Here is a 13,062-nt window from a genome sequence, read left to right as displayed (position 1 = left end):
AACGTCAAGGTGATGAGAGGTCTCCTTCTTGCTCTTCAAGCCTTCCATGCTCTGCTCTTTGGATAGCTTCCTTTGGCCTTTGGTCCATTCATCAGAGGGCAGACCACATCAATGTCAAGGTGATGAGAGCTCTCCTTGCTCTTCAAGCCTTCCGTGCTCTGCTCTTTGGGTAGCTTCCTTTGGCCTTTGGTCCATTCATCAGAGGGCGCAGACCACATCAACGTCAAGGTGATGAGAGCTCTCCTTGCTCTTCAAGCCTTCCATGCTCTGCTCTTTGGGTAGCTTCCTTTGGCCTTTGGTCCATTCATCAGAGGGCAGACCACATCAACGTCAAGGTGATGAGAGCTCTCCTTCTTGCTCTTCAAGCCTTCCATGCTCTGCTCTTTGGGTAGCTTCCTTTGGCCTTTGGTCCATTCATCAGAGGGCAGACCACATCAACGTCAAGGTGATGAGAGGTCTCCTTCTTGCTCTTCAAGTCTTCCATGCTCTGCTCTTTGGGTAGCTTCCTTTGGCCTTTGGTCCATTCATCAGAGGGTGCAGACCACATCAACGTCAAGGTGATGAGAGCTCTTCTTCTTGCTCTTCAAGCCTTCCATGCTCTGCTCTTTGGGTAGCTTCCTTTGGCCTTTGGTCCATTCATCAGAGGGCGCAGACCACATCAACGTCAAGGTGATGAGAGCTCTCCTTCTTGCTCTTCAAGCCTTCCATGCTCTGCTCTTTGGATAGCTTCCTTTGGCCTTTGGTCCATTCATCAGAGGGCAGACCACATCAACGTCAAGGTGATGAGAGCTCTCCTTGCTCTTCAAGCCTTCCATGCTCTGCTCTTTGGGTAGCTTCCTTTGGCCTTTGGTCCATTCATCGGAGGGCGCAGACCACATCAACGTCAAGGTGATGAGAGCTCTCCTTCTTGCTCTTCAAGCCTTCCATGCTCTGCTCTTTGGGTAGCTTCCTTTGGCCTTTGGTCCATTCATCAGAGGGCACAGACCACATCAATGTCAAGGTGATGAGAGCTCTCCTTCTTGCTCTTCAAGCCTTCCATGCTCTGTTCTTTCCAGGGCCTCTCAAAATCTTTACAGACAATACCACAGTGATCTGGTACATGAACAGAAGTTGGGGGAGGCACAGTCTTACCTGCTGTGCAGACTAGCTCTTTGGGGTTGGGATCTGGCTGTCCAGTATCAAGACACTGTTCAGGCTGACTATATTCCTTCAGAACAGAATATTGTGGCAGACTTTGTGAACAAGTTCATAACACAGACTCGCATGTGAATGCTTCACAGAAATGTGTTTCGGATGTTGTCCACCAGTGGGGTACTCCTCAGGTAGATATTTTTGCCTGCCCTCTGAACAGACAACTTCATCTCCTTTGCATCAGAGTCCCAAGTCCTATGGCTTGGAAGATGGATGCTCTCTCTTTTTTTTGGAAGGGGATATTTCTTTATTCCTTCCCTCCCCTTCCTCTCATTTTGGGGGTCCTGTTCAACATAGAACAGGACTTCCCCAAAATCTTGTTGTTGACTCCCTTTTCCAGCATTGGTTCTCTCTGTTGCACCTAGCCAAGGGCTATCGCCACAAATTACCTCATAGGATGGACCTACTTATACAAAACAAGGGGTCTTTCATCAATACTCACTTGTCCATTGTGGGTGATAGGGTTTTGATCCCTTGTAGGCACCTTGTTTTTCCGAGAACATGTTGTGGGTTCTGCAGGAGGCCACTTCCATTCTCCAAATGGAAGACATTTTTGTTTGGTATCTTGCTCGTAACCAGGATCCACTTTCTGTGGAAGTTCCTTTGGTTCTGTATCATTTGTGTGAATTGCTCAATGCTGGGTTGGCATATTCTTCAGTTAAAGTTCACCTTTCAGCTGTTTCTGCTTGTCTGCCTGTGACTTCTCCTTTGGCTTCTAGGCTTGAGGTCAAACAATTTCTTAAAGGTGTCCTTCATATTAGGCCTTCCAGGAAGCCTATTCCTCCTTCTTGGGACCCTAATTGTGTTGTTGAAAACCTGACTCCGGCTCTTTTTAAGCCTGCAACTTCAGCTTCCTTGCAACATTTTACATGGAAAACTGTTCTTCTTTTGGCCCTTTATTCAGTTAGAAGGGTGTCTGAGCTTCAGGCCCTTACAGCTGTCCCCCCTTTTTTAGTTTTCGATAAGGACAGGTTGTCTCTTTGTAATAATCTTTTATTTATATCCAAGGTGGTTAATCAGTCTATAAATTTGCCCACTTTTCTTCTTCTACATAGTCTTAGGGTTGCCACCCATCCCATTATTAGTGGAACACTCGCAGGTTGAGCTACCTTATCTTGTTGTACCCGCTGTGCAAAACAGTGGGACTTGAAAAGTCCTGCTTTTTGATCACACTGAATTGCCATGGAAAAGCTGCAGTTACTTCTGGCTTTTCCATGGCAATTCAGTTACATCACCAACCCAGACCTGCAGGCAAAGCTATTCCCTGTTAGGTCTGGGTGTCTTAAATCTTGCAGCAGTTAGCCGAAATTCATGAAGGGGGGGTGGGGATTGGGGCAGGAAGAGCCCTTCAAAGAAGATCACGACTGTAGAGCAGTTTGTTTTAGTGCTTCTACAGATATTAACGAAATTGAGTGAGGTTTGGTGCTTTTTTTTTATTTTTATTTTTTTTTTCTAACAGCTAAGCCAACCAGCTACAGAGCCAGTTATACAGCCAGTCAGCCATTTCATCCATCCATCCAGCCATTCATTCATTCATTCATTCATCTATCTATCCATCCATCCAGTTATGCAGCCAGTCAGCCATTCCTCTATCCATCCATCCATCCAGTCATCCAGCCAGTCAGCCATTCATTCAGCCAGCCATTCATTCATTCACTCATCCAGCCATCCAGTCATTCATTCATTCATTCCTTCATTCATTCATTCATGCAGACAGTCAGCCATTCATTCATTCATCCAGCCAGCCATTCATTCACTCATTTATCCATTCATTGATTCATTCATTCAGCCATTTATTCATCCATTCAGTCAGCCATCCATCCATCCTTCCAGCCATTCATTCATTCATTCATCCATGCAGCCAGTCAGCTGTCATTTCATGTATCTATACAGCTATTCATTCATTCATTCAGCCATTCATTCGTTCAGCCATTCATTCATTCGTTCAGCCATTCATCCATCCATCCACCCAGCCATTTATCCATTCATTAATTCATGCAACCAGCCAGCCGTCCATTCATGTATCTATGCAACTATTCATCCATGTATTCAGCCAACCATCCATCCAGTCATCCATCCAGCTAGCCACTCCAGCCAACCAGCTAGCCACTACAGCGGCCATCCATCCAGGCATTCATCCATCCATCTAGCCACTCCAACCAGCCAGCTGTTGTACCCATAACTGCATCTCCTTCACCACTCCTGTGATGTCATAATAGGGGGTGTGGCCAGTGTCATATTGGCCACACACCCATGCCCCACTTTGGCCCACTTAAAAGGTGGCAGCCCTACATAATCTGCTAGTGAGAAGGTTCTTCACACCTTGGATTTACATAGGCAGCTTGGATATTGTTTGGATAAGATTAAGACCTTTTGCAGGTCTGAGCAACTTTTTGTTTCCTTTCATCCTGTCTTGAGTTTTAGTTGTTTCTAGGCAAGCCATTTTTTCTTGGATTTCTAAGGCTATTTCCTTTTATGACTCCTTTCATGGGAAAAGCCTTTCTGCTTTTGTAAAGGCTTGTTTTACCAGGGCTGTGGTTTCCTCTGCTGCTTTTTTTCCAGTGATTGGATACCAACTCCACCCTTGAAACTGCTCTTGGATTTGTGTCCAAACATTACAAGATACAGTAGATGTGGCTTCTAGGGCTACAGCTGGATTTGCCAGGGCAGTCCTACATGACTTTCTTGAGGGTTCTCCTGTGCCTTTCTCCTCCCAAATTTCCTCTTAAGCTGTTGTACTCTCCCTTCAATGAAGAAGGCTGCAACAGTGATGTAGAAGGACATAGTACGGTTTTGTAAAATTTTACCATAACAGTAGATGTCCTTCCCTGCACTGTTACAAAATTAGCTCCTGCCCTCCTTCCCCCTTTTTCTTTTTTCTTTCTGGATGCACATGTTCCTCCTTTTCTCTTAGAAATGAAAAGCCCCAAGAGCAACAACAGTCCAGAGGTAGGTACATTCATACATCACCTTTACCTACACTATGAGTGAGGAGCATATGTGTGAAGTACACTGACATTTTAAAAATCCTAAGGCTTTGGTATACTAGCCGAACATTGGGCTACCCTTGACAGGGGATTCCTTTAGTAAGGAATACTGCAACAGTGAAGGGAAGGGCATCTACTTTTACAGTAAAATTTTACACAACTGTACGTTAGCTAGGATATTAGCTATTTCCTGTGTGTCAGAGAGTGTAGTATTAATGTGGACCAGGTCTGAACACTGGCTGGTGTTAGTTCTTAACTTGCTTATACAGATAAAGAAAGATTTAAAGTTTTTAGCATGTTACAAGACACCAACAACTATGCTAATTCATATAGCTTATAGAATGATATACCTTTTTTTAGAAGATTCACTGTCCCAAGGGGTAATCTCCTCTGAAATTTCTAATTTTCTTTCTGTGGAAAAAAACATTGATGCCATCTGTGTTCAGGAGTCCAAAGGTACATAAAGATATGTCTGACCCCCCCCCCTTTAGGCTTATAGTAGCAGCACAGGGGTCGAAAACATACCCTCTAGCTGTCTTTGTGGGTCGGGCTTTAAAGAACTTCCTCACGTCTATTCACTATACATTCAGGGATTCATGGGACTTTCTAAGATTTGACAAAGTTACTACAATGACACTTGTTTTAACTGTAGATGTAGTGGATTTGTTTACATGTATACCATGCACAGCAGGTTTAGATTTTTTTCATGAAGCACTTTCAGAACTTACTCAGTTTGATTATTAATGAAACTCATTTTATATAATTGTATTTATTTTGAAGGAGACTGTTTCAGACAGTTATCATTCTAATTTAGTTATGCACTTAGGGAAAAAAGTTCATCTTGGAATGCAATTACATCAAGTGTTGGAAAACGTATTTAAGATATCTTGATGACATCTTTATTTTTTTGGTAGCTTCCCTAGATATTATCCAGTAATTCTTTAATTAGATTAGTAATACCACTGAATTCATTACTTTCACTCACCAAATCAGTACTACCATTGCTAACTATCTGGACGTCACTATTTCTAAGAATATAAACATGCACTGATTTGAGTGTACTATTTTCAGAGAATCAGCTTTTTCTAATACATATTTACATTACAAAAGCGGTCATCCATTTTTTGTAAAAGGAATTTAATCAAGGGACAGCTGATGAGGGTGGCCAGGATGTGGTCTAGTTTTGATGTTTTCAAAGTTGTATATAATAAATTATTTAACATGCTCTCAGAAAGAGGGTACCCTCAGAATTTTGTCAAAAGAATAGGAGAAGTGGTACAGGGATGGAGTACAAAATACTTCTTTTTAAATTCTTTTTATTCTTTTTTTTATTTCCTTCTGTAATGTAATTATAAGTACATGTACCATTTATTCTCCATTTGTTTTCATGACTCTTGTTTCTAATACACACTAGATATGCTCCTCACCTTTCTATCCACACATTTACTCCTACTACTGTCATACCTTATGTGCTATATGGTACCTATCGCACCTCTTTCTCAATCCCCCTTACTCTCACTTGCCAGTCGTTCACTATCACTATTGCTTCTAGCTTATTTAGCTTACCCCTATCTCATTTTCAGACATAAAAGTTTTAACCCTTCTCCCAACCTGTATAAGGTAAAATTTTAATTTAATACTGACATACCTAAACCCTCACTAGTGTATGCATATTGTAAAAAGATCATATGTGGCAATGTCAACCTAAACCCAGGTTCCGACTACCTCTCTTCTCCACCTGCTCCCTCATCTACTAAAAATTTGGAAATCTTATCTGTGAATATTCAAAGTATAGTAAAGAACATTTCTGAATTTTATTCCCAGATCACTCATTACTCCTGAGACGACATTATACGTACAGAAACTTGGCTCAATCCACATATAAAAGACTCTGAAATTCTCCCCCTGGCTATACTGTCAGCCACTGTGACAGATAAAATAAAAAGGTGGTGGCATAGCAGACATGTTTTCTGACCATATCTGTATCTCTCCTTCTATTTCTCTACCTAAATTCCTCTCTGCTGAGATCCTTGCTCTCACTGTTAATTAAATGAGCATAAAACATTTTGTATAATTGCCCTATATATTCCCCCTGGAAATAACATCCCTGTTATTGAAGACATCCTACATGGTGTGTCTAGTTCCTTTTCTCGTGAAATAATAATTCTTGATGATGTCAATATTAACTGGCAAACCTTCACATCAGACTACCCTTCCACTAGTATCAGTCTATATGGTTGCAAACAACTCATAACTTCCCATACTCCCTTCAACATAGCTAATAGCAGTGAGACTACTCTGGACTGGATCCTAGTCTCAAATTCAAATCTTTACAACTCTCCGAAAACCATCCCACCTATGTTCAGAGACTAGCAACTCACTATATCAAACAGCACCTTTATAAAGGCTGCCGTAATCTCTCAAATTTCAATTCCAAGATCTTTAACAACTTTCTTAATAACTTTAATTGGTCCAGCCTCTATTCCCTACCACTAGATAATGCTGTTCTAAAATTTTATGCAATATTTCTTGACATTCTCAGTTGCGTTGCTCCTATAAGAAAAAAGAGAGTTAAATTTACCCAGTCACCCTGACTATACCCTTCTTGTAGACAATTAATGTATATGAGAGACAAAGCTTGGAGAAACTGGCAAAAATACCAATCTCAAGCTCACCTACAGACCTACACACAACTTCGAAACATGACAAAAAAACAGTTACTGATGATAAATCTTATTACTTCACCCCACAAGATAACCAACCCCCCCCCCCCTCAAATATTTTGGTCCCCTATCAAGAAAATATTACACCATGAGGGGGAAATTCCACTGAAATAACAAACTTCAGACCAATTGCAATCTTGTCCCCTGTTTCCAAGATCTTAGAAAAATGTATTCATAAACAACTTTTACAGTACTTGCTTCATAAATATCTGTTAACCTCTACACTGCATGGCTGTTCACCCAGATTATAGCACAACAACCGCCATTGTTGCCTTTTGGACCATGTCATTAAAGCCAGACATAACATGGCATAATGGTAAAGGTGTATACCTTACAGTCACAAGGTACAGGGTTTGATCCTTACCTTTGGGAGGTGTGACTGGGCTTAACAATACCCCCTGGGGTTGTTAGCCTAGTAATTACCTATGAACCTATGGTCCTTCCCAGTTACAATCTATCATTCGGTAGGCTTTCAGCTATTGAAAACTGGCTCAGTGACAATAAGTTTTTCTAAATCCAAATAAAACAAAACTGCTGTTATTTCTCCCCAAAGCCCAAACACACATAAGACACCTTCAAAATATCCTCTCTAAACAATACTGAAATTGAAGTTGTACCTCACACAAAGTTACTTGGTGTCATAATAGATGATCAACTGAAATTGGATCTTCATATTCAAAGTGCATAAAAACAACACACCAAAAACTGGGCATGCTCTACAGATCAAAAAAATTAATTCCCAACTCATGAAGAGTTATTCTAGCCAATACATACATCCTTCTTTCACACTATATGCCTCACCCATTTTTACCAACGTTCAGATCTCCCAAAAATCAAAACTTAAGCTTTGCTACAACAAAGTAGCTAGATTTGCAGCCAGTCAGATGTGCAACTCCCACCACTGCTCTGCCTGCAGATATTTAAATTGGCTTGAGTTACCTCACTACCACAAGTTCACTCAACTCCTCCTTGCTCATAAAATGGTATACAAATCCTCATCCTGCCCAGCAACCAGAACCATTCTTAACCATTACCTCCCTAATCGCCCTCTTTGCTCATCTGAGAAACCCCTCCTTGAAATCCATAAACCAAAAAAATCTATTTGTCATTGCCTACATTCCTACCCAGCAGCCAAGGTCTGAAACAGTATTCCTACAGTATTAGAGCAATGTCATGTAGTCCTATATTCATGCAATCGCTAAAGAGATTTCTCCTCAACTCCCGGCTCTGTAAATGTTCTTGCACCAGGCTGACACTACCCAATGCTCCTTCCTTCTCTCCACCATCTTTCTTCTTCCTTCTCTTTCAGATTTTGTTTTTCCTCTTTCCTTTCCCCCCTTCTCTTACTAGTCAAAACACTAGTTACTTCTCCGATAGCTCCATACATTAACTCTATTTCCTAATCTCCCCAACTGCTAAATCACTTTCCTTTCTGTTAATCTTTTGCCCATGTTTAAAGTACTTTATTACAATTGATTGTATTTTACTAGGTGTTCAGTATTCTTTGATTGTTGTTTAATTACACTGTATGATTTTCTGATCTGACTTTATTTATCCTGTATGTCGATTCTAATGTATCTTACTGCACTTCATGTCATAATAGTATGTAGTTTATTAATTGAACTATGTATGTTGGAGCTTTTCTCCCCAGGCCTTCGCTGAAAATGAGATTCATGTCCAGTTGGACTTTCCCGGTAAACAAATGCCAAATAAATAAAGTAAATAAATATCAACCTTTGTTAGGATCAGGTCACACAGTAGAACATAATACAGCATAGACCAGCAATAACATTGATGCAGTCAGTTTTTACAAATCTTTAGTTATTAAATACAATAATGATTTTAAATTGATTAAGGGTATTGTAAAGAATCATTGGAACTAACCAAAAGTGATGATTATCTCTACAGGGTAGTAGGGTTTTCAAGACAGGAAGGAATCTTAAATTTCTTTTTTAAAAACAAAATTGGGGGCAAAAAGAAGTTCAATATTAGACGCACAAAAGTATGCTGCTTGCAGCCAATGTCCCTTTATTTTGGAAAAGTCATCTTTTACCATAGATAGTTTGTAATGTTAGGGTGTTTATGGTTAACGGAAACTGTGCCACAAAAGGGTGGTGTGCATAGCGTAATGTTCAAGCTGTACATGTTTCTACATTAGAAAGACTGAGAGCCCCATCTCTATAAGAATAAATTAACACAATTATGACTTTTAGAAAAAACACTGATAATTCACTTTTTAGACAAATATTAAGTTGTGATAATTTTTTAGAAATTCAATGTTGGTATCCTTAGTGATACCTTTAAATGAACGGTGGGAGGGGCAATGGGAAACACTGAATACAAGGAATTATTGTGGAAACTCAGACTAAATGCTTATGTTTTTTGTGGGCTTATGAGCAGTTACCTATAGTACCAGTTTTAAAACCTTGAGCAGCAAAGTTGTAGAGCAATGACCTTTGACTTTAGGTGATGGAAGATAATTTATACACATTAAATATGTTTTTCATACATTTCTCTTATAGCTTGATATGTTTACATGCATTTTTAATGTATAAATATATTTTTATATGTCTGTATATTAGTGCAACTTTTGATTTGTCCTAGATGTTGTGACTTTTAAGATGAAGATTTCTTACGGTTTGATCATTTCATTAACTTTTCTACTGTTTTTTATTGGTTGGCTGTAATATGCTAACAAAAGTCACATGATTTGGATGTTCTGTTATATAAATTTGTGTGTGGTTTTGACTTGTGATTTTTTTCCTTCTGTAGAGGATACAAGATGCTGATGAAAGCTGCAGAGATGGGCAACACCAAAGCCATGGAAAAGGTGGCATATGCTATGCTTTTTGGTGACTACATGGATCAGAATGTACAATTAGCTAAAGACTTTTCTGTGAAACTGGCAGAGGAAGGATCACCAAAAGGACAGACAGTAAGTATATTTTTGCTGTAAAATGTAAGCATTTTGTATTTGTAGATTTATTTGAAAATCTTGTGTCTGTGTTAGCAACTCACTGTAAGCTGCTGATTTAGTGTGTGCAGGAGTAATGTATGTAAAATGCAGTGCCATTATGAGGCCCGTTGCTCAGCAGGCCAACAAAAGCAGGAGCACCTAGGTGTTACCATGATATTGTACATCTTCTGTGTTATGTTACCATGTTCACCTACCACACTGTTCCTTACCAAACAATTTTTCACCTACTACCCTGCTTGTTGAGTGTCTGTGCACATGGACGTGGGGGGGGGGGGGGTCTTCCTTTCAGTATTGGAATATAATTCCAGTAACCTCATCTTCTTTTACAGGCTGTGAGTCTGTTGTTTATCTGTAATGTTTGGCTGCTGAAGATGTTCTGTTATGCATCTTATGTTGTCAGCCCTTGAAAATTTTGGCCACAGTTTACACTGCATAGGTCTTCTGTCGTCACCTTGTGGACATTCACATCTCCTGCTTTTGCTGTTGTGATGCCCCTGCACTGGCCCAGTAATCAAGGAGCCTCAATCCTTAGCACTGGCAACAGTGAGGGACGTACACATTGGAAGGATGACAAGTACACACACAGTAAAGTGCAATTTCCCTTAAGAGCACACAGAGATCACAGCCAATCTGGGATTGGTTTCTCCGTCTTTCTCCAGATCCCCAGTGGCACAGTTTTAGGGTTAAGATCTCGGCTGAGGGGCCAAGCCAAGACCTCCAGCACCTTCTCTGTCCAACCAGTGCTTCATGTCTTTCCCTAAAGTAGCTGACACACACAGCCTCTGAGATTTTGGTTTCTGTACAAACACACACACACCTGGGGAAGGCTGACACAGGTTTCCTAGCTGTGTCCCCTTCTGCCCAGACTATAAGGTAGTTTCCATTGCCACCAATGCCTTCTTATCAGCTACTATAAGTCCCTTACAAAGGGTGGCCAATCCTACTTTGTAATATTACTATTATCCAAATGGTAGTTTTGACCAAGAACAAGATTATTTAGGAGTGGTCTGTACAGTGTCGCCAAATACATATGCAAGTACTCTAAGAGCTTAAATATATCTCACAAGTATCAGACACAAAGATAAGTTTAAATATATTTAATAATAAATAAAAAGAACAAGATGATAGTCAATCAAAGCAGTGACTTCAGAGTTCAGAATCACAGGAAATATTTTAAAACAACATTTCAGGATAGTCTCAAATACAGAAAACGTCTAAACTAATCCTTACTATATTCCTAACTATATATAAGAGGTGCTATGCCGCAAGTCCTACTTACAGACAGCACATAGGCAGAAGTGCTGAGTGGATGTTTCTAGGTCCAAGACAAGATACAAAATGCCCCAGTCTCTCTCTGAGAGAGTTCTTTAATAATAATCATTATTATAATATAATAATATTATAGTAAGCATTACTGCTGGGTTAGCTTGAATGACATCACTCTTTGTCACCTGACTTCATTTCCCAGGCTAAACATATACTAACAAAATTTTAACATGCACAGGTATATAGTTTATATACATTTCTGTTCTGTTCCAGTAGGGTACACTGTGGACACATCTTTGAAGCTTAGTACTGTACAAACCCTGTTCAACACACACTTCTGCACCAGTAGTTTAATATACACGTAACATGTACTTCTCTTACATTTGTAAGACAAGCATATGAATCATGTTGATATTCACAAATGACATATGATTATTTACAAAATTACAGATAGCTGGGCTGGCAGTGTCACAGCTGTATCATGCTGTTTGTTACATCCCTTAATTCTTTGAGCTTTTGTTGCCTTGCTCTTTGACTCCTTTTATTTATAATGAGGAGTATATTTGCATCCCACTCTTAAGTATTGGAGAGCTGGTATTGAATTACTTGCAAGCTTCTATTAACATTTTTTTGCCTACCTTTTACAATCGAACAAAAGTACTCATGGGTCCCTTTTCTTATTTGTTGGTATAATTGCTTCCTTTGTGGCTGTTTACTTCTTTCCTTGGATTTTGATTCTCAGTGACATTATTCTACATTTATTCACTGAATTTAAGCTGCAGCCTGTGTCTTAGACATATGTCCTCCTATTCTGATGTTGCAGTATTCATAACAATAGGGAGTAGCTGCCTAAATGCCATTTTATGGCCCTCATAGCTGACATCACACGTACCCTCCAAGACAAAGACTTTGGTATACTGGCTGGATGGTGGAGTTGCAGGCAGCTACTCCCTACTGTTATGAATACTGTAACATAGAAGATAGGGACATCTATGGTTATGGTAAGGTCTTACATAACTATTCTTTACAGATTTGTAAGTCTGACATAAGTGATTCCTGCTGGAGTTCTGGCAGCAGTTTACATCTGTTGTGTTCTGTTGTTTTGGTGGGGGTGATCTGTCTTTATGTATATTTTACAAATTTCTGTTACTTACTTTGCCATGGAAAGTACTTATGCGTTACTTAGTCATTGTCTGTATTTCTTTGCAGGCTCTTGGTTTTCTTTATGCTGTTGGACTGGGCTTTAACTCAAGTCAAGCCAAGGTAAATATGCATGGCCATACAAAACAAGTGAAAGGCAAAAAATGAAGACGATAAACGCCATTAACTTGTCGTTCTGTGTGTGCTTGTTGTGTTCTAGGCATTGGTTTACTACACATTTGGAGCACTTGGAGGAAATTTAGTTGCTCACATGATATTGGTAAGTGTGAACCCTTTCCAGTCTGTTTGAAAGTCTTCCTTTGTTTAACTGCTCATTAATGACAGAGCTTTGTTGTAAGTAATCCTATCCTACTTTGTGCACTTGTTAATGTTTGTAACTTGTCAGCAGCGCAAAGGGATGATAAGCAGAAAAGTCTTTTGTAGCTTCATATTCTCGTCCTGGTGACCACCCAGGAGCAGCTCGTAAAGGATGTTTCCATGTGTTTGCACCTCTTGTGAAATCAGCATGTGGATATAATTGGGGAGCAGATGTAATGGGGAAGAGTCAGCATTCAATGGATATAATTGCTATATGCGTTCAGCACTTGATGTTGAGAGGAGTTGATGTGGATATAATTACTATATGTGTTCAACACTAGATGTTGAGAGGAGTCAATGTGGATATAATTAATATATGTGTTCAGCAGTAGATGTTGAGAGGAGTCAGTGTGGATATAATTAATACATGTGTTCAGCACTTGATGTTGAGACGAGTCGA

General features: G+C 39.8%; 1 protein-coding gene across 1 annotated transcript in view; it reads left to right on the top strand.

The window, feature by feature from the left end:
- Positions 1–13,062, top strand: part of SEL1L (SEL1L adaptor subunit of ERAD E3 ubiquitin ligase) — a 579,007-nt gene that overhangs the window by 229,482 nt on the left and 336,463 nt on the right. The window contains exons 6-8 of the mRNA XM_044074620.1: positions 9,674–9,836; positions 12,354–12,407; positions 12,505–12,564. Of these exons, the coding sequence (XP_043930555.1) occupies positions 9,674–9,836; positions 12,354–12,407; positions 12,505–12,564 (277 nt within the window). The remainder of the gene's footprint in view (positions 1–9,673; positions 9,837–12,353; positions 12,408–12,504; positions 12,565–13,062) is intronic.

Source organism: Protopterus annectens, chromosome 6.part0 (genome assembly GCF_019279795.1).
Source record: "Protopterus annectens isolate FY-2018-M chromosome 6.part0, PAN1.0, whole genome shotgun sequence".
NCBI lineage: Eukaryota > Metazoa > Chordata > Ceratodontiformes > Protopteridae > Protopterus > Protopterus annectens.
The sequence above is the reverse complement of the archived record's forward strand: the minus strand, read 5'-3'. Positions and strand labels throughout refer to the sequence as shown.